Source organism: Nannobrachium achirus (genome assembly GCF_963921795.1).
Source record: "Nannobrachium achirus genome assembly, chromosome: 3".
In the NCBI taxonomy this organism is placed as follows: domain Eukaryota; kingdom Metazoa; phylum Chordata; class Actinopteri; order Myctophiformes; family Myctophidae; genus Nannobrachium; species Nannobrachium achirus.
In genome coordinates, this window is record NC_137812.1 from 38,892,082 (window position 1) to 38,915,467 (window position 23,386).

At 41.9% G+C, this 23,386-nt stretch overlaps 1 protein-coding gene across 1 annotated transcript; it reads right to left on the reverse strand.

Annotated features, from left to right (window-relative positions):
* Positions 1–714: 714 nt before the first annotated feature.
* On the reverse strand, positions 715–16,352 carry LOC308282231 (E3 SUMO-protein ligase ZBED1-like; the record flags this gene model as incomplete). Its single annotated transcript, XM_080722576.1, has 7 exons — positions 715–3,740; positions 4,683–6,238; positions 7,078–7,599; positions 9,892–10,049; positions 11,966–12,030; positions 12,995–13,329; positions 16,124–16,352. The coding sequence occupies 7 exons, from the start codon at positions 16,350–16,352 to the stop codon at positions 3,084–3,086; spliced, it is 3,522 nt and encodes a 1,173-aa protein (XP_080578702.1). The 3' UTR covers positions 715–3,083.
* Positions 16,353–23,386: the final 7,034 nt, after the last annotated feature.

Genomic DNA, 23,386 nt, shown 5'->3' on the forward strand with positions numbered 1-23,386 from the left:
CTCGGAGGAAATGGCACAGGCTTTCCACAGAGGAGGAATCGACGAATCGAGGAAATAAGTGTCCAATCAGTGTTGATGTTGTCCGCAGACGGAGATGGGGTCAAAATTCAGGAGACTCCTGCCCGATTCAGGAGGGTTTATATAGGCCTACAGATGCACCAAGCATCTAAAAAAATAATAGTGTGGAAAAGCTCTGTGAATATAATTTGAAAAGTGAAACTTTCATATTGGCTAATATTATAGCCTATATTGTAGATTCATTGTGCATATTAAGTGAAATATTTCAGCGGCATACAGGTTTCTGTTGTTTAAAAGAAATCACCCCATAGTAATCCTGTCAGTCATCCCATAGTAATACAACTGTTCATTATTTTCATTTTATCCCAAATGCCAACCCCCAATTGGTCTGGGAAGGAAGAAGACTAGCAGACTGTTATCCTACCATTACACATGGTGTCTTGGTTTTACTGGGACAGTGCAAGGAGGTTCTATTCCATACATTCTCAATGCATCCTCTATGACAAGTTACTCCATCATGTTAACAATGTTCTTCAACCATGTATTCCAGACATTCACAGATACAGTATACATAGCTGGGTATGACCCAAAACAGGGAATTGGCCTTGTGGTCACCATTTATAGACATTTTCATTGAATACATTTTTATTTCAATAAAAAGAGCAAGAGGACAGAACAAAACTTGAACATCTTTACCATATAACATGCAGACATTCTACAAATCTCATGCAAATCTTACATTACAGTATATTCAGAGACAACAAGGACAGTGGGTGCTGAAGTTTTAGATAGACAGGCCAGTAAAGTGAAGAGTGTGACATGCAACACAAGGTCGTTTCATGTCAGGTCTCATCACTATGAGGATCACTTTGTGTGGGTTGCATGTCTCCATTATGACATGTCTCCTTTCCGACACTAACCCTATACCTAAACCTAACCTCTATGGAAGTGTTGCCACTCCGACAATAAGAATTCAATGTCGGAGTGGCGACATGTCGGAATGGAGAGCGCCCCCTCTTTGTGTGGGTGCTTAACAAATTAATTTGAGACCAACACTTCTGTTTCGATAGGTATTCCCCAAAGGCTGAGGAGACTGAAGTTGCCTGAATGGTAACTTTCCTCATTTAATTTTCTTGTTTTGTGCTAAAACATTGCCTCATTGTCGGCTGATGTGTATATCTTGTATGCAAGTGGAAGGTGTGGCCTAAGGGGTGGAGGCGTAGAGCCAGAGGAAAGACAAGTATGGGGTCACCAAAATAACTAGGAAGCATCTCTGATTCCAAACCAGATATCCTGAAATCTACTGGTTAGATTACCATGAAACTTGCTGCGCACCTTCCTTCATGCTCGCCAAAGAGCTGGACAAACACTCATTGCCAGACTTATCTAGTAATTTACTCATTTGTAAGGGTCATTGTGCATCACATAAATAGATTATAGATTACATGTGCGGAAGGGCTCTTATACTTTTCCAAAAAGTATGTTACCATAACCATACCCAATGGTATCTATCCATCCACTTTGGGGTGACTTCTGACTTGCAGAGTAATTCAAATTGGGAAGTTGCTTTGTTAAATCACCCTGGTGTGACACTACAGCGTTTGTAAATGTTGTCGAGGTGTGAACTTAAGGGTTGTTTTACATTGATGCCTGTCCGTGCGTGAGAGAGGCATGATCCTGATCAAAAAGGATACGGGACGGCGTCTTGCTGACTCTTGCACGTGTGACCGGACCAATACAACACTGTATACTGTATATCCAAAAAATGTCAATGAGAGAGAAGAGTACAACCCCTCCAACCCCTTTCTCTCTCTTTGTTTTTACTCGTTAAATCATAGCAGGGTGTTTCACATACTTTGTGTTTAAGCCTTATAAGAGAACTGGAGGACTTTTCAAACCATTGTGGATAAACATTGCAATGTTAACACTGACATTTAGCCCTAAAATAAAAAACAACAACCTGTGTATCACCCTACACAACAGTTAAGACAGTATACGTATAAATGAGGTAAGGCACTGGGCACTACAAGGTGCTCTATATGTATATACACATACACTACTAGACTAAACTAAGACAGCAGTATACTGTACAAAGTACAAAGTATGCAGAGTATATGGGTTAGCTTATATTAAAAACAAAACAACTGGTGAGATGATGTCCAGTAGAAGAATTGGTGATTATGTAAATGGTCCCCTTTACACCTTGCATTAACATGCATCTTGCACCCATATATAAATGGTACGCATTTAATGCACACAGGGCTTTAAACATGTCTCTTGGCGACTCATCTCCGCTATTCCTTGCAAAATGCAAATACATTGCCACTCAACTGCAAACTTATTAATTTAGCATGATACTTGAAGGCACTGTATGCTAGGCTTGTTCAACAATCTAATAGTCAAGTCGATTTTGAATCATGAACATCAATGATCGAGCATCATTGAATAGCCAGACGATCAGAGCTATCCACCAACTGAAACATCTGGCGACACCTCAATTCAATGAATGGGTGGCAACAATTAGGAAATAAACATATATCTTTTAAGAGCATTGCAGCGCCAAAGCAAAGACTTTAGGGCAGTCCATCATATTCACTTCAGTTTCACAGATTTGTTAGCACTGATTGGTTTTCTCTGCTATTCAAGCCCATGCATTGAATTTACAGACAAGGAGAAGAAAATGGCAGAGAAAGCATGCTCCCATTTGGAATTAACTGGTTCTGCCCTTCCAGTATTTTCATGTTGTGTAATGAAACTCAATTGCACCACTAAGTGGCGTTGCAGCTGGTCATTTGTGAATTGTTGAAGAAGGGTTGTCTTTGAAGATTCTAATAGTTGGACTTTTAAATTGGAAAATGTGAAATTGGAAAATGTGATTTTCTTTGTACTATAACAAATCATATATAACTGATGCTTGAAGATTCTATTACAATGACACTTGGTGAATGAGGCCAAATACATTTCTGAACAACCCATCAGTCGATTTGGGATATCGGCTCAAATATCAGAAATGAAAGCATGTTGATGCCAGGTGTAAAAAGACAGGGACCTTCTCTATCCCACTGTTAGAACTTCTCTTCTTTCTTAACAGGCGTGCCCATGAGAGTGTGGTTATAATGCAGGAACAACATGTCATCCAGGCTCTCTGGTGGAATGTTGACTCTCTTTCTGCACGTGGCTCCTCCCCCTTCCTGGAGGAAGCCCTGCGCGGCACTGCCTGCCACCGCCGGCGCAGCCAGGTATGCCCGCGCCACCGTGGCCAGGAGAGGAAACTGCCCGGCTTTGGTTCTCCACCACTGCAACGGTTCCACTCCCATGGAGGCCCCTTTGTCCGCTCGGTACACCGACATCTCCCTGTCCACAGACTCTTCCACGGAGCTATGCGTGCCTTGAGGGACAGAGCCAAACAAATCCCCCAGTAAGAACTCCATGCCGGACAGCCCTCCCTGGGAGCCCGGTTCGGCCGACTCGTTCTCCTCCATGTCGCTCTCGTCTCCCGACTCCTCGTTCTCTCTGAAGTTGTACTGAGGCGCCTCTTTCAGCCGCTTGCTCCGCCTTCGCGAGCTGTCGCCGTCTCGCCGCCTCACCGCCTCCGTCTCAGATGACAGAGGGGAGGAGCTTCTCTTCATCTGGCCTTGTCTTTTAGCTTGACTCCGCCTCTTGTCCTCCTTCACTATCCGGACTGCCTCCTTCTTCAGCCAATCAAAAGTGGCTGCCTGCTCCTTGAAAAGGAAAAAAATATATATTTGTAAGAGAACCAAATGTGAAGCTTTTTAATTTTTTAAGAGGTCCGGTCCCCCTCCCCAAAACCTTCCTCCTTTGAGGCAGTATCCAAGGTAGACATAATTATCCCTTACAACCGTTTTCACAGGAATCATGTGATATGAATTCTGGCCATGTTTAACAGTAAGTGGCGATCACCGAGAAGTGTTGCACAGATGCGGCAGCTGAAAAGATGCTTTGTAGACAGACTAAACAACTCGGAGCAACTGGGCAGCAGGTGGGAATGTGATCAATACAGCAAGGAGTTGTGAGAACTAATGCCTGCCTTTTGTTTGATTTGACTGACTGAGTGGCCCAAAAGGTTACATTGCTGAGCAGTGTAAAATATAAAAAGTTATGTGCACCTACAATAGGAAAAAGGGTTACAAAAGCACAGCGCAAAAGAATACACTCTGCACTGTACCATAGGAAAACAATGGTTTGACAGGTTTTTCTAGAGACGGTTCTCGTGTGACCGTTACAACAGTGGTTCTCAACCTTTTCAGGCCGCGAAACCCAAAATAATCATATTTTAACTGGGGACCCACCCTGACGATCACTAACAGTTGAGGCATTACATTATGTATAACACGGTTATATTGTGAAAATAGCAGATCTACATGCTCACAATGCCTCGCATTGCGAGGCGTTGTGGGCGTGTAGATCGGCTATTTTTACAATTTCTGCCTCTAATATTTGACAATTTGGCCAATGTTTAATTTGTCATTTTAGAGGTATTAAAAAGTCCTTCAATTGTCACTTTAGAAATGTGCATTTACCCTCACTACACAACTTTACTGTTGAGTGAGATAACAATGTTGCACATTAAGTTAATCATCTGGGGACCCCCCAAAATAAATTGAGTGTGTTTTCCCTGTTTCAGTTACTGCCCTGTGACTTACTTTCAGTTCCATGAATCCCATGCCATGAAACTGCGGGTCGAGAGAACATGCCACACACAGAGCCCTGTTGACAACAGGGCTGTCATAGCAGCTGGCCAAGTTCCGCTTCATCATTCTCTTCACTTCTTTCAAGATGGCCGAGGACTCTCCTGGGCGCGTGACGAGGTGGCGCGACAGCAGGCCGGTGAGGATGGGTTTAATCAAGGAGAGGCGAGGGAAGGGGTCCTTAGCCAAGGTATGACACGCCACATCCAGCGGTTTGAGGACTGAGCAGAGCTCCTCTAGAACCTTCCATTCGGAACGTTTGGGGGCAAAGATGGTGCCTGATGATGATGATGACGATGCACTGGAGGTGGAGTTTGTATAAGAGTTGTCAGCTGCTGCGGACTCTGAGGTAGTGGGATCGGTGGAATCCCCGCTGGTTGGGTTCTCACCTCTTAGCTCCCTTATCATATCGCCTACCAGGTTCTGATGTCTGAGGAGGGTGTTGCACAGAGTGTACAGCTTGTTCCAGCTCGGTCTGCTGTGAGCCCAGGACTTCAACTGAGCCTGATCCTTCCTGGGCATGGTTAGCAGCAAGCTCTCAGTTTGTAGCTGAGATGAGCTTTTCTTTGGAGTGTGCAGTGGGAAAAGGGATGAGAGAAAGATCTGGAAGTGACTGAGGGTCTTGGAGATGACAGGGTGGGACATCACTTCTTCTATGCAGCCCTGAACCGCACTGAAGAAACAAGGAATGGATGGGGGACCTTCACTGGAAGAGTAGCGGCTTTCTAAACCGCGTAGTTCATCGGAAGACACAGAGTCCTCCCTCTCAAGAAACGTTGTAGAGTTAGGGCAAGGACCACTTCCTGTTGGCTCTCCAGTTCTCTCCCTCTTCTTTAATCCCAACCTCAGCTTTTCACTTCCCTCCCCTCCTAGCAAGACTAGATTAGGCTGAGAAATTCCCCACTCCTGGGCCATAACTTTCACTTGGCCTTGCAATGTTCCCAGGCTGTAGTCACCGGCCACATTCTCTGTCAGTCTTTGTGTGGTTATGGCTAGGTTGTGAAATCTAAAGTTTGCATCAATGTAATGTGCCCAGAGGGTGGCGTATCTTTCAGTGTTGCCCTGCCAATCATGGAACCAGACATCCACGCTCAAAGTGACAATGTGCGGGAGCTCCGTCTGAGAACTACGAGGTCGACCTCGCCTCTTTTCCTCAAACTCGATGGGAGCAGTGTAGTTCAAATTGTCCTCGCTGTCCTCAGTCCCTGTATTGGTCTTCATCTGATGGAACAGGTTCTTCTTGCTTTTGGTGTGGAGGTCCTTCAATATATCCTCGATCAGACAAGCTGAGGGCAGCATCTTGCAGGATGGCAGCAAAGTATGGATCAGTCGTTTGAAGCCCTCCCCTTCCACCAGGGCTGGAGGGTGGAGGTCCCTGATCAGGAAATTTGAGATGGCATCAGTCATTTGAGTAGCCATGATCTGTGGGAGGGTTCCAAGCGGTTTTGACGAGGGTGTAGCGGTCATCATGTCCAGAATGCTTGTGGGGGCCAGTAGCTGGGACTTCTGACCTGTTGAGAAATGAATTTGACATTTGTTTCTGTTGTTTGTTTTAAGAATAGCTCAAAATGAAACATGAAAGAAAAATGCCCCTGCCTCCCCCCTTAAAAAATATATCTTGGCACTGAGAGACCCTTGTTATCAAGCTTTTTTCCTTCTTTTGATTGATTTATTGAATACTTTATTAGCAAGATTGTTAACAGTACAGGTAGTAAATTCAAAGGTTATGCTAGCCTGGCCCTGAATCGCGCAAGCTTCAGCTTCAACTCTTGCATTTAGGGTCTGGTGACAATGTAGAAGAGGGGGGTTTCTCGGTTGAAAATCTAACCGGCGTACATTGATATCTACAGATGATATATTCATTGATGTGAGATTGTCTACCCGCCTCTGGGTTATTTCCATTTGAAAATTTAATAAAAAGATTTGAAAAGAAAGAAAATCTAACCGGCGACCCGGCCCAATTGGGATCGGGTTAATACAGTATGAACCAAAAGCCAGAGAGTCCCACTTTGGCAAGCCCCAATCTCAGAAAACGGCTGCATTGAGAGGACTTTCAGACTGAATAATGGAGTGAAACGAAATGAGGAGTCAGGCTAAGGTTATGCTCAGTGGTGTGATATGGATTTTAGAAGTGGTGCCCCTCTAAATTTGTGACGTGCATGTGAGGCGAGCGTGCGTGCAGCTAAATAAGTCTGGGCTCGCCGAGCCCAACCGAGCCCACGGCATCTCACCCCTGGTTATGCTATAATGATGAACACAAAAAGGCCCAGGGGGCTTGTTTCCATTGTGGTCCATTGAAAGTCAAAAAAAGTTAAAATAACATCAAACTGGAGATTATGCAAATAATTACCAGTTGTCTGGGGCCACAGATCTCTGAGGTCCTTGGCAACATCACGTGGTTTGATGTGGTGCTTCTGTGTCAGGTGGTTCTGGATGTTTATTGTCCCACCTCCACAGCTGACCTGCTCCCCACAAAGCTTACACACCACCTTGTTCCGGTCCAGGGGTCGTCCAGTAGGGTCTGGCTCAAACCCAAAGAAGTACCAGGCCCTGTTCTGGGTGGCATGCGGGTGGTTCAGCAGCTTTTCAGCTCCAGGGATAAAGTCGTACCTCTCCAAATGAAAGGTGGGCAGTGCGAGTGATCCAATGCAAGAGGAGGTGGGGACGGAGGTGGAAGCAGTGGCCGAGTCAACGACCTTGTCTGGTTGCAACATGCTGGCCACCTCGCTGATCAGAGGCATGGGGCTCTGTGATTGGCTGTTGTCTGACCAAAGGGAGGAGACATTGGCGTCTGGGAGAGTGACCACTTGGATATCCTGGAGGTTGCGCAGCATCATCTCCTTGTCTGTAACATCACACCTCTCATTCTCATCTGAATGGCCCAAAGAAATAGACAGAGGGAGATAAGCAGGGTGTCTGTATGTAAACCTACATGTCCATGCTGAAATCTCGCTAGATAAGCAGCACTGAAAGTAAGCCTCATCAACCATTTCCATTTCACTTGTATTTTGATAATTCAATTTGATATTATTAACACTTTCTGAAGGACTTGCAGACATAATGTCATTTTACTACATGGCTATGTAAAGGAAGTATTCGCACATCCATTCCATTCGGATGCAGGTGCGTTCAGTGAAAATGGAAGCAAAAACTTAATTCATGAACAATAAATCCTGCACACTGCTCTTGCTCAGCAGCACTCTGCTTTTATTTCAATTAACAGACCTTTCGGTCCCACTGGAACTTCATCAGGAAGTGTCTTATAGCAATGATATCACCATCTCACATATATTTATGTGAGATGGTGATATCACACTCCTCTGTAGGAGTGTCTCTCAGAGATTGTCAGTGACCTATGTGTGGCTAATCACCCTAACCGAACCAGGACATGATTCTGTGACATCATGACCCACCCGGTGTCAATCTAACACAGGGCATAAATGTACATTATTTACAGACAATGCACAACTAAGAAATGTGAACATGACAACTAGGGCATTCACGAATAGTGATTTTTTTGTACCTCAAAGTATTTGAATAGTCGAATATTCGACAGGACTGGCCAAACTATCAAATATTAATTAAGCAAGAGGCGAACATTGTGAAAATAGCCGATCTACATGCTCACAACGCCTCGCAAGATCAGCTATTTTCACAATATTTATCTGCGGAACAGAGTCACATTAAATGTAATACCTACAATTCCAAGTGCTTGTCAGGGTGGGGGTCCCCAGTTCAATTTTTTTTTGGGGGGGGGGTCACAGCCTAAACAGGTTTGAGAACCCCTGGTATAGAGCATTAACAAATTCATCCACCAGGGGCATTGACAACTCATTCTTATGACTTCCTATCTAGCCAAGCTTGAGAGTAGATCCTCTGTTCTAATGATTACCATATATCGCCCACCAAAATGTAGCAAAGCCTTATTTCTTACAGAAATATCAGAACTTTTATCTATCTGTTCCACTGACTATGAGAGAACCTTGATTGCTGGCGATGCAAATTTACATGTGGATATTGTTACAGATGTTACTGCTATGAGTTTCTTACAGTTATTGCATTCCCTTGATTTTGTCTAGCATAAAATGCTGGATGAGTGAGAACCTTCTCAAGCTAAATGAGGACAAGACAGAAGTTCTCATAATTGGTTCTACTGCGCAGAGAGAATCAATAATAAGTAGACTTGGTAACCTGTCTAAAGAAACTAACACTTCTGTAAAGAACCTGGGAGTGATCATTGACGCTGAATTGAATTTTAATACACACATTAATCATGTCACCAAGATTGCCTTCTTTCACCTTAGAAATATTGCGCGAATTAGAGCCTATCTGACATTGGACGATGCAAAAACGCTGATCCACGCTTTTGTTTTCTCTCGGCTTGATTACTGCAACGCACTTCTCTCTGGTCTGCCAAAGAAAACAATTGACAGTTTACAACTTGTTCAAAATGCGGCAGCCAGAGTTTTAACTAAAGCTAAGATGAGAGAACATATTACTCCAGTCTTAGCGTCGCTACACTGGCTCCCGGTTGTTTTTAGGATTGATTTTAAAATTCTTTTACTTGTTTATAAAGCTCTAAATGGTCTGGCACCTTCGTACCTCTATGACTGCCTGCATAGATACGTTCCAAACCGCCCACTCAGGTCTTCTAGTGCTGACCTACTCGATGTGCCTAAAATGAAATATAAAAAATATGGTGAAGCAGCTTTCTGCTTCTACGGACCGACAGTTTGGAATAAACTCCCACTACACCTAAGACAGGCAGCCTCTGTGGATAGCTTTAAAGCACAGCTCAAGACCTATTTCTTTACTCTTGCTTTTAGCTGAATTTTTTTAATCTCTTTGATGCTATTGACGTCCACACTGTTCTGAAATTGTTCTTCAATGTTTTATGTTTTTATTTTTCTGCTTTATTGTATTCATGTGTATTTTTTTTTTCTGTTAAGCACTTGTGCTTCATTTTCTGCTCTGTAAAGCACTTTGAGCTGCATTTCATGTCATGAAAGGTGCTATACAAATAAAGCTTTATTATTATTATTATTATTATAAACTATATATATTTTTAAAGAGAAAACAATAAAAAAATAAAATAAAAAAATAAGCGAATATTAGACTTGAATGCCCTAATGACAACATGGCCTACGGACATAGTAAAACTCACCCATCCCTAGGCCGAGCATGGCAGAATAATCCTTTCCGATGCAGACCTTTAGTTCTGCTCCCTCCGGGATAGTCTGGGAAACCCTGTAGTAAATCTGACGGTAAAACTGGAACACTATGAGGTTGTGGTCCTCTTCACTGCTGGCATATGTCACATATCTGAGGTAGAAAAAGCAAAATGAAAACAATGAACCATAGCTGGATATAATTGTTTAGTATGTGAAACGGTGATGACTCCGTCAGGATGTGTACACTTTTTTTACGGTCAATGGGTTTGCCGCTCTGACATCACTGTGATGTCAGGGGAACCATGGGAGAGTGTTTTTTGCAGGTCGTTCAGTCCGAGTGTATCAAAAAGGCAACTGGGTTAAGGCAGACCGAAGCTTGTGATTGGCTGCGCGGTGGTGCCGAAAGTCAGGGGGACGGAGATACACCTAAACTAAACCTTAACCCTAACCTCAGTAAAACTAACGCTGGTGAATGCTAATCTGGTGAAATGCTAACCTGCTGATGCTGGTGAATGCTAACCTGGTGAATGCTAACGCCGTCCACAACAGTCCAGTCATGTAAATTATGATTAAATGTAATATATTTAAATCTATATACGTGCTTTTCTGCTGTTGGCTATCCATTCACGTCATTCACAAGGGTGACTAGATGTCCCAGAAATCCTAGAGATTTTTTTTTAATGTAATTACACTATTACAATGGTCTTCTTTGATAAAATTGAGTACAAACACAACAGGCTATAATCATGAAAAATGTGGTCAGTGGTGCATTGCTGCAAATAGTTTTATTCCTGTTTGAAAGTGATTTTCATGTTGTTTTGGAAATGGTCAGCCGCTGCGCTGCGGTGGAGCTGGTCGGACGTCAACGTGACGGCGTCAATGAAGCCGTCACGACGCAGAGCAACGCAACGTTCATGGTGGAGCCCTGGCCTAACCTGGTAAATGTTAAACCGGTCGGACCAACGGTGCTTAACCCAGTTGCTTTTTGATACACTCGGACTGAACGACCTGCAAAAAATACTCTCCCGGGGAACCACACTATCAGAATCCCTTTTATACCAATATATGGAGTTCCCTGATGTCATCAATATTAAGCCCATATCGAACAGGACTTCATATGGGAATGCCACATCGGCCACATACCACACTAAAATAATAGCCCATATATGTGTGGCTGGTTATACAGACAGGGATCTCCATGTATGTGCATAAAATTGATTGTATGTCAGATGTCATAGACGTCATAGGACTTTCACGTAACGAATAACTGAGTAAGCATGTTTGGGCTCTCACAGCATATCTCCATATACAGTACATGGATCACCATATGGGTACCAGGGGTCTCCATATATGGGTAACTGGTCCAATATACATCACTGGCCAGACGGCCAAGACATGACGTGACTTCTCCCTTTAGGGCGAGGTCGCTTGTCGCACTAAGGCGTCTTACTAGTAAATATATAGCTTTGTTAGCTTGTAGATCTGTTCTCAGAATTGTGACGTATATTGCGTCAGACCACAGCCTGTGTGGCCATAAATCTTGCGGAAAATAAATAGTTTTATACAAACTGTATATCGTGGAAATACATAAACAGCAGCGGAAGTAGCTAAGAACATAGGCAAAAAACTGCAAATATTAACGTGACTGTGGTGGCCAATGCGGGCATTACCCAGAGTGACGGCAAAGACATAGTAAGTGCCAAATGTTTAATTACTATTTGGTTAACTGTCGCTAACAGTGTTCCCTTCCATTGTGGTTCGTCCTGAGGCGGAATGTTGTGCAACTGAAATAAATACGGTCCAAAGAGGCAAATGTATAGTATAGAATAGAATTAAAGCTGGACAAAACAAAGTGTCCATGTTTGTCGGTCGTGGTGGGTATGTTTGTGAGATGTTTTGTGCGAGAACATAGCTAGCTACGGCACATTAGATCGATTGATTGAATTGAATATTTTATTAGACAAAAATGTAGAACAGCACAGATAAGAGCCGATCCCACAGATGTGACTGAAAATCCTGGTTGGGAATGGGATACAGAGGGAACTGAATAAAAAGAAAACTACCCACCTCATCCAGTTAGACCTGTTTTCATCAGAAGCATCTACATAGTAGAAAGCAGATTCATCCCTGATCTGTGGATAAAAAGAAATTTCAGATTTACATTTTCACAAATTGGGTGGGTTTTATTTTTTCACTCGTGTGAGTCTGTCTGTAAGCAGCTAATCTCTCTGAACTTTTGCACGCACACTCCCATTAGGCCAAAGAAGAACGTCCACGACAGAGTAGTAGCAAACAGTTTCTTTTGAAGAAAATGCAAAATTGCTATTGGGCATACTAGGCATAGCCTATTTGAGGAGTTGTGTCATGATCAAAAGGACATTTAGATTGTACGACCCACAGAGAGACAAAGTTATACAGTAGGTCAAAACGTAGTAGCATGCACAAAGGTTTGACGCTGATCAGCCCAGCAGTTTGTGAGAATAGCTGCAGACAGACACACAGAGAGGGGTGAAAAACATATCTGTGATAATAAAGAAAGTATACACTGTATTGCATCTTCCCTATTCCTTACCTCAATATAAACACATGCACTGCTGCTTACTTACACCAGCAGCGTTGGTGGTGGCTGTATGGAGAATTAATTTTTTGTATTTATTTTTTTCCTCAAGCCATTTTAACATAAAAATACGACTTTTGGTTAGGTGACTTCTATACCCCCAATTCGACCTGCTTCATATTTAAGCTATAATTATGTTTTTGAGACTTGGGTTTGCAAAAACAAGGGCTTATTCTATAATGTATTGTATGACAGTGTCACACAAAAGGAACAAAAATAGCTACTCACTAGATGGGGTAATAATATGAACATTTTATGTCATGATTATTGTGACCAAAATAATTGCAATTAACAATATTATCAATATTAATAATCAAAATATGCTTAAAATGCCACTTTGTTACTACTTGGCACCCCAGCATCCATATTCTGGGGGGGACGTTAGCCAAAAATAGCAGATCTACAAGGTCACAAGTAACATCTCGCAAATAAAGAGCTAACTCAGGTCAGAGCTTGTGACAGAATAATAATCTACTCACAGCCCAGGCATGTTTAAGAGTATTGAGCAGTTGTCCTTTGGTCACTTCTCCAACAAAGGGTCCAAACATTATTCCCTGCTGAAGTTCATTCCTGGTGTACACTTTATATTCCCCTGCCCTCTCGTCATTGGAGGGCCCATGGACACCCATTCTACCAGACACGGGTTCCCTCCACAGACGGAGGCAGGTAGGCAAAGACAGCATGGCACGGGAGGGTCCCCCCTGAAGCCATGGCTCCCCAAGGGGCAGCATCGCATCTGGAATGTAGTTTTGGTTTGTTGAGGCGTGGAGCGAAGGGAAATCCTCAAGAATGTCTTCATGGACAAAGTCGAATCCTGAACAGCCAAAATACAAGAAGAAATTGTCTTTGTGATGCAAAATGTCAACAATTATTCAGTAAATCACGTTAGATTCTATGAGATCTTGAATAAGACACACCAAGCAAAAGAATTCGGTGTCAACAGAGAAACAGAAGTGCCTACATGTTCTGCCCGCTAATGTAGTCTTTACTGTTGTTTGCTCTTGTTATTATTATTATTATTATTGTTATTGCTATTATTATTATTATTATTATTATTCTTGCTTTATTATACTGTTATTACTGCTTTTCTCCTTTTTTGTGAAGCAATCGTGATGTTGTTTTTGTATTATGTAAAGCACTTTGAGCTGCATGAATATAAATAAAAATATTATTACATGAAATTATGTGAAAACGACTAGTTTCTATATTTTATGAAATATTTAGCAGTACTGGAGAAAGCAGGATCTTATACAATGATTGGTTGTTCTGGAAACAAATATTGTCACGGGTTATGACTACAATGCTGCTAACTGATTCAGGATAGTTGGGCACTATAGGGACATATGAGCACCTCGATGTAAATTTGCCTATTTTGTCAAAAAAAAAAAAAAAAAACATTACTGTAAAGTATAAACTACATGATGTGAACATGCATGGTACATCATTATCAGACTTAATTGACTTTCAACTTGTTTATATGCCCCAAATGTTTTCAAATATTACACCTCCATTGTCGAATGTTTGTTCTAATCATGTAGACCTACTTATACTTTAATACAAACATTTTCCAAATGTTTTATTTTTCTAAAATATTTTTGGGGAAAATGCCAAGGTGCCAACTCTTCCTTGGTGCCCAGTCTGCCCACCTATCGTGTTACCCAATCCTGCAAACTGACAGAGCAACAGCCCACTCGAGGCCACTCAGGCCAGACGTTCACTTCACTGTGGCATATTGATGTGAGCCGTCTGAGGGAGTGTGTTGTCGTCGACAACACCACACACTCACTCACAGCAGTCTGTTGTTATAAATTGGAAGAGTTTAGAAGTGACAGTATATCCATTTTATTTTATCCAACAATTCGCCCAAGAGGTGCGATTGCTTCTGAATAAATATTTCAACCTCGGTCCAAGAGGCCACCATTTTCATGCAGCAGTGAGACACTCTAGTCTACACCCCATAGGCTGAAGGGACGATATGTGTCGTTGTAATAGACGGTAACAATACTAAACGCTAGACTAGTTTGATATTGATTATAGATTAAGCAGAGAAGGCCATTTTGTCTAAAAACAAACTGGTTAACGACAATTTGGAGAGAAACGTTTGACTTCTTTATTGACGTCAATAACATTCGTTTATATTTAACGTGTATTTTGGCGATATGGTGTAGACTCTTAGCTGTACATTTTGTGTTATTTCATGGCATGTTTTTACATAATCGTACGAGAAAATGGACAGCGGTTGCCATGCAACCAAATAGCCATAGAGCGTGGCAGACCCTGGGCTATGGGGTCTCAACTCTACAACAGCTCATGCTTGCGATCAAAACAGCTAAAATGTTCTTCTTTCTTTCCATTTGGTCACCTTGAGAGTCGGATAAAGTACCCACAGACGTCACTGAGGAGAAGTCACAGAAATCTCTGCGATGGCGACTTTTTAAGTGACTTCTTAGATTTGTTGTGTTCCCTCCTTTCGCTTGCACTATCTTTCGACATAAACGACAAACAACCTCGCCGTTGTTCAAAGGGCGCCCGCTTTCATCTGCCTTTAAACCGAAATAAATCCACACGGCGGACTTGCTCCTGGGTTTGCATATGAGATTATCCATTATGAGGGTTATGTTTTCTTCGTTTGGCGCACCAATGCTGGCACTATGAAGTATGAAGCTAGTTTGGGTGTAAACAGCAAAGCAAAGCGCTGCAGCATGGGGTACTTTTTTGCCCTTGCATTGTAGCTGTTAGTACACGTTAACAACAGTGTAATAATAATCATGCTGGCCTACAAGTTAACTACACAGTTCTGAACTTCTGACACCTTCAAAACACATGATTCAATCATGTCAAATTGTTATCCACAGGGCATAATGTATAATGCAAGTAAAAAAAAAACTTGCTATATGCATGTGGTAAATGTTCTCTCTCTCTCTCTCTCTCTCTCTCTCTCTCTCTCTCTCTCTCTCTCTCTCTCTCTCTCTCTCTCTCTCAACCAGTGGTCCTCAAACTTTTTCATGTCAAGGAGGACCCAAATTGACACTTATTAGCCCACGGACCCCCATTTGAAAAGATATGGCTCTAGCAGTGATTCTCAAACCATTTTAATTTTAAGAACCTCCAGTCCAGTATGACATGTAGGCTACAGAGTCCCATTTAATGTCATTTCTATCTCTGAGACCCCAGTTTATATTGTAAAATCAATGTTAATTTAACTCGGAGGAGAGTGTAGGCCTACAAATGGTTAGCGGGGGACCCCTGGGGGTTCCCGGACCACACTTTGAGAACCAATGGTTTACACCAGTGGTTCTCAAAGTGGATTCCAGGGACTCTGTGGGTTCTTTTATGGGGGTCTAAATGGACCCATACAAGGCTGTAACAAATGGAACCAAATGGACCCTAACGGGTCAATTTTATTTCCATTTGTACACTGTCAGAGAGAGTTAAGGGGAGACCTTGAAATTTGAAAGTTTGAGAAACACTGGTTTACACTACACATGCCACCTGTGCCTTACTAGCACTGTTCAGGGTAAAACAGGTACCCCATGCAACACTGCCATTAGCCAACCTTATCTATGCGTGCTGTATGGCTGTTATGTTCTACACACACACTCACACACCTTCAGCCTCCAGGGGCGACGTGACGGTCAGCTCCGCAACATCTTTCTGATGCCGACTTCGCAGGTGAGCCCTTAAATTCGTTGTGTTCCCGCCTTTCGTGCGCACTATCCTTCGGCACAGACGACAGATTGGGTCGTCTGTACTCCGAGGCTGTCCGTGTTCATTCGCTCGAAAGCCGAAATACATCCAAACCATGGATTTCCCGTTGGGTTTACCTACCAGATCCATTGTGTCTATCAGTGGTCAGTGTAACTAAATGGTGTTGATGTGGTGCTGCTGCTGCTGCTGCTGTGTCTCGCAAGCCGAGTGTAGTGAAAAATCGATGGAATTGGAATGGCTCCTCCGATTTGCCGTAGTAACCTCTTCTTCTTCGTCGTTCAGAATGGGATGGAGTGTGGTTGCCATGGCGACCACTCACAAATCATCAGTGGACATAAATTCACGGATCCTATGGCACGGACATACCTTCTTATCGACCACAACAATATAGGAAGATATTAGGCTAAATTAGAAAATATCTTTTGCAAAATGGCTTCTTGTTTGGTTCCCGACTTTACTGCTGTGTTTGTTGCTTTGGAGCATTTGGCAGAGTTGGACAAGCAGCTGAGAGAAGGAGGAGTGCCATTCGGCCCTGAAGCCAGTCAGCATCTGCAAGAGATAACGGCTGCCATAACTGAACTGGAGGGGTCCACGCGTGCTGTCCACGAGCAATTGGAAATTGAAACCATCGAAAACAGCAAACTGAGACACCGTGTTCACAACATACAAGATCAAATCACTCAGGACATAACAGCTGATGTAGCAGCAGCCAGAGAGTGCAATGCTGAAGAGATGGCACAACTACACAAAGACCTAAGCACCATCTCACAGCGACAGGAAGTCATGTTTAAAAGACAGGAGGCACTTTACAGACAGAATGCTGCACTTAAACCAGAAAGAGACCATTTGAAGGCAGAACACGAGAACGCCATTGCCACTCTGAATAACCAAATCATTCAAAAAGGCAGTAGGCAGACCCAGTTGAATCAGACTCTAGACCAGTTGAACAAATTAAAGACCTGCATAGGCACTTTGGAACAGAACAAAATTAAGCTGCAGCAAGATATTGTACTGGAGGAAGAGACCTTCACCATGTCCAAGGAAGCCATTTTGAGAGAGGTCAAGCAGACAATTGAGAATATTCAGGGGCAGAAGAAAGAGAATGCAAGAATGACGAGAGAACTTGACATTGCCATCAACCAGCAGGTGGATAATGATAACTACCTCACTGAGCTCACTAACCATGTGGCTCAGATGGAGGGTGGTATAAGAAGACTGGCAGCTTCTCAAAATCAATGTGAGAAGCAGCTCGCAGAGGAGACCCAACAGCATCAAGACCTGTCGCTACAGAGAGAGACCTTGGAGAATAATCTGTGTGAGCTCAGGAAGTCCTTTAACAACAACGCCCAACGTCTCCGGGAAGAAATTATCACGGTTGACCGTGAGATCAAAAAGGGCCAGGCAGTGACAGGTGTTTATCTAGATTCCCTGGCTAAAGTGTCAGAGGGCCTCAAGAGGCAACGCAAAGAAGAGGATAAAGCTAAAGCCGAGCACCTCAATGTTTTGCGACGTCTGGAGCAGTCTAGGTTGCGAATGGATGAGCGCAAAGCCTCTATAGCCAAGCTCCGCATCCAGATCGGGGAGATGGAGAAGGAGACCACACAACTCCTGGAAGTCAATATCATCAATAAGGGGGTGTTTCAGAAAAATCTAGAGGAGCTCCATAACACGTTGGATATAGAGAGGAAGAACACAGGCCTGCTTGAAGAAGAGAATCAACGGTTAAGTAGGAGTCTTGAGGAAGTAAAGAGGCAACAGGAGATGAATGTGGCCAGACTCTCCTCAGACATAACCACCATGAGCATGCGATACCAAGCACTACAACAAGAAGGGGTTACACTCCAGCAGCACCAGTCCATGAGTGGCACAATCGACTCACTGACTAGCCAAGTGATTCAGACTGAGCTAGACTATAATCATATAGTGAACACATGCCACCAAGAGATAGACCAATACACTGCATTGTCCGAGCATGTTCATAGGAGCAGGCAAGACAAGACGAGAGACGTGGAAGAGAAAGAGCAGGTGCTGAAGGAGGTGGAGGCACGGTTTGAGGAAGAGGAGTCAACCTACAAAAAGCTGGAAAAGCTCACCTCTGAGTTTGAAAGTCAAAGACAACAGCTTGTGCTATCTACTCAGAGGTTGAAGGAAAACACCATCTGCCTCCTACAGCCCAAGGAGCAGATGAAGGCTGAACTGAATGTGATGCGTGCCTGTCTCATGAACCTGCTTGCTCAGCAGGCTTCAGCCCTGAGCGCTGTAGAGTTGAGCATCTACGACAGCAGGCTAAAGCTGGAGCAGGTCAACATTGAAAACAGTAGGCTGCGTCTGTGTATAGCGCTGATGAAAGAGGACATTGACAATGCCAGGAAGGATAAAAGCAGACACTCACAGGAGATTTGTCAGCTCAGGGAGAAAGTACATGTCTTGTTTAATGGCTTACCAGAAGCTTGGAAAGAGGACTTCTTCATTACTGAAGAGTGCCAAGGCAGTGATCGTGGTGTGTTGGAATCTGTAGGTTTTCTATTGGAGAAAGTGCAAAGCAGAAGGCTTCGAGTAGGACACATTAATGCGCAGCTGCATCAATATTTGTTATTCATTAGTAGTTTACTTGACAATAAAAAACACTCCAAGTGAACACAGTTATAAATACACAAGTGTATGTATATGTATTTGTGTGAAATTACTTAAAACTTTTAACACATGTACACTGTCTTTGCTTGTTCAATAAAGACACATATTTGAATCACAGTGATTGGAGAAATTTCCTTTTCTTTATTGAGCAAGTGAAGCCAGTGAGCAGGTGTTTTTTATTCTTTGATTAGCGTACGTGTTTACTCCAACACACTTGATTATTAACTGCATGGTCTAATCGATCAATACTGATTTTGCAATATAGGTTTCTAGTAGGGTTACTGTACACCACTTTTTACAGTAACTGTGATTCTGGTCGTAGACTTCTAAAAAAACACTCTGTTTCCAAGTGTCTGCTGTGTGATGTTACGTTTGTGAAGCCCACTTCCATGCCAGCCGACAAGCCATTTTAATATTGGATATTGGCTGATACAATATATTATGCATCTCTACTTCAACAAGTTGAGGATTGAGTACTTGATAAATAAATAAATACAATGAAAGTATTTGGTATTTATTTGTCATGAGTTAAAGTCTGTGTCTTTAAAGGTTTGGACATTTCTTGACATGTAAATCCTGCCAATTGGTGAACAGCCAAAAGGTGAAAGGAAAGATTAATGAGACTTGTCATAAGTCTCAATGTAATGTCACTGCACATTCATATAATATACTAACTCTTACATTTATTAGATTAATTAAAACATGGATTAGTAGTAAAGTGACGACAACAACAGGTACACTACAAACCACTTTATAGTCTGTTGATTGTAGAGACAGACAATTCTTTAAAAAAAAACAAAAAAAAAAACAGTTAACATATAGTGACAGCCAACAGGTTTATATCATTGATAAGTTAAATAAAAAGTTAAACTTTTTTTCTAAGTGTTTTTCCTACCACTTTGTCTCTTCTATCTCTGTCCATCTATTCAACTTTATTTCAACCATGACAACCTCTGATGTTAAACAGCTTGTGTGCTCTGATGTCAGAAGTACTGTGATTATGCATTTTTTACTATATTACATTAATATTAACTATTGTATGTATATAAGCTTGAATGACAAACAAAATTGCAAAACCAATGGCATTCTTAATTGCTGCCTGGGACCTATGAGACAAGATATTATTTGACAAGTGTCAATTCTAAGGTGGACTTATCTTGTAATAAGTCAGTAATAAGTCAAAAACATTGCTGTTTTTGACTTATTACTGTTAGATCTGTGCTTAAGTTTTGTTAATACACTGGTCCAAATAAGAGTTGGTTCCCTGTCCTAACAACCCACACCTCATGTGAATGTGTACTGTGAAACCAGTGAATATTGGTAACTTTCTCCTTTCATCCCAGAATTAAGAACTGTCTCCAACCAGCAGATGGCAGAAAAACACAGATCTCCCACTATTGTGCTGATGTGACCTTGCTCTGCAGCTGTCTGACAGCCAAGCAACTTCCCTCATCACAAAGATCACAGGCATACCTGCATACCTGTATACTGTATGTACTGCATTCCTCCAGTCAGTCAAATACAAACACAATGCACGCACTTAAGGATAACTCTGCAGCAGCTCAACAGGTGCAGCTAAAAGACAGACAGACATTGATTCTGGTAAGGAGCAGAATATTAAAACATTTTAAACACATATTCCTGTATAAACGTTTACAGCATGCCACCACTGATCTGCTTATAGCCCACGTTTAGTTTGTGCTATAGCTTCTGGCAACCATGTCAGTTTCTAATGCACAATTGATTTAAAATGCAAATAGTTTTTGTGTTGTGTACACAAAATAGCCTACCTGTTTTAAGCTTGTGTGCACCCGATCTCGTCTGTCTCTATCAAAGGATGTACACAACTGTGGAGGAATCAATAATCAATGAGAAAATGAGGAGAGAAGACAATGTATTAGGTGGTGGGGGTTATGCTTTATGTAACATGATATCATGGACAGAAGTACAGTTTAACACTCACAGTGGTAAAGTAGTTCTGCCCAGAGGCATTGTCAGACACTAGAGTTATACTGTGTAGCTCCAAGGCCTCTGGGACGAGCTGTACCATAACAAGATAGACTTTACCAAAACAATAGCTCCTGAGGTCTACTGAAGACCTCTCGACTCATAACTATCAAGTTAGTATCACCATAAAGATATTAATATAATCAATTGAACACATAATCTACTCTAATAACGTCATACATAATCAATCATGATAATATCTACTACACAACAAATCCAATAATAATCATCTTCTGCACAACACTGAAGTGTATGTATATATTACTGATGACAAAGTCAGAAGGCCCGGGGACACGTTTGCAACCTCTCCAAAGCCACCAACTGTTGGAATGCACATATATATACATGTAGGCTAGTGTGCTGCCTATGCATGTACAGTATTGTGTGGCCATTGAGTCTCTTTAACCCCCATATACCCTGAACCCAATCCTTCACACTGAATCCTGAGTCACGTTTGTGGAGCAAGTATTGCAAGGCTAGTGAAGAGGACACGTGACTATAGCGAATGTAGGTGTTTGAAGGTCAAAGAGTAACAATCCAATACCACAGACAGCTCTCTCTCTCCCTGAGTCAGAAAGGCTGCACATTTGCTGACACTGATTTTGAAATTCTGAAATGATATGGTAAAGAGTATTAACACCTTGGACACTTTCAAAATGTGTTTTAATCAGGCAGTTCGGATAATTTAATGTACTATCTTCAGAGTGGTAATACATCATAATCCAGAACTATTCAGACAGTTCTTAAAATGCCCTGCAGAAAAATGGGGTGACAAACATTTCTGGTTTGAAAATGGAAGTTAAGAGATTCATGTGTGAGAAATGTGAACATACCCTGTTTATCTTCTATTATTATACCACCATAAATTGGAATGCCCCAACAGCCATCAAAAAGTGTGACTCCCTACCTAGACAAGTCTTCTAGCTTGCCAAAAGAAATGACCAGTTTGTCTGTAAATATACTTTTACTGCTCCCAGTATTGATGATTTCTTGTATAGATTGTATGTCTTTTCTTGATGAATCGAATACACAAAACACTTTTTTTTGTGTTATCCTTTTAGCATTGTTGTGTAACTACCTCTGTACTTTTTGCAAACTGTTAAGTATTCAATCAATCGATTCATCTTAACATATCGGTCAACTGATCACCTTTATCCTGTTATCGCATATTTTAAGTAAATAGTGTTGATATTTTATGTTTGTAACAATGTTTAGATTCTTAACAATCTGTCTAGCCATGTTTTGTCCATTAGAAGTCTGTTCTTGAGAGATTAGATTCTTAATGACTGTTGTTTTAAATGTAAAGGCTCAGAGTTTATGCACTCAGGCTCCAGTTTGTTTCTGGTAGAGTTTGAGTTGAACTAAGTAATTGAGTTAAGAAACACCTGCTTCCACACAGGAGAAAAGCATGATACTGTATGCTTTTGGATCAATATGGCAAGAGAAAAAGATACAAGAGTGATGAAATAGGGTGGGTTATTGGTGCATGGATAGCAAGAGCTTCAGTCACAGAGACTGCTTAACTGCCTTAGATATGATTTCATTAGGAACAGTGACATCCAGTTTACGGGAAAGATATCAGAAAATAGCGTTGGAAATTGTGGTCAATACTTAACAGCACACATTTGATGACTGTTATGCTCGTGCATTAGTGCGATGTGAATGGAAAAATAAAACAGAAACTCTTCCTCAAGTGACGGAGAAGGCAGGAGGAATCTAGTTTACTAGGCTAACTGAGAATGTCAATGCAGGAGTCAGACTGTGTCAAGTGTATTCTGTTGACAGCTATAGAATGTGGTGGTGTTATAAGTTGCAGTGCATAAATCCCTCATTACATTGACAAATCAAATGCACATTTGAGTTGAGCGTGTTGATATTTCAACATAACATTTGTTCGACGTTACATTTGTTTGACGCGGGTGAATGTTAACCTGTTGGAATGCTAACCTGCCGATGCTGGTGAATGCTAACCTGGTGAACATTATCCACTATGCCTAAACCTAACCCAAAACCAAACCTCAGTAAAACTATGCCTAAATCTAACCCTAACCCTTAGTCAAAATAATGTAGAAATAGCGAGAATTGTCCTCACCATATATCCACTCTTACAAAGCCGCTATTTCCTTGTAATTTTTCTCTGAAATGCCAACTTGTGAAAGTTGCAATGTAGCTGATAATCTTTGAATCCTGTAGTTCTTGTGAAATTGTTTTGTTCTTACTGGTGAACATTATAACATTGATATCGATTTAGAGACAAGCCTAACACACTATAAACTGGCAACTTCCTTACCTAGTTGTCAGTATAAATTGCTTCACAAGGACTATGTTGTTATGAGATATTCACCCCAAAAGAAATTGTACACGCATACACGCATACTTACGAACGTGATAGTTATTAAGAGAAAGTGAAACGATCTATGTATGTAAAACAAGACAGGATCTAATAACGCATGAGCACATGTGAGCTGTTCTAGACAGCTGAACCCTTCAGTGCCATGCCGGCTCTAAAATTATATTTTTCA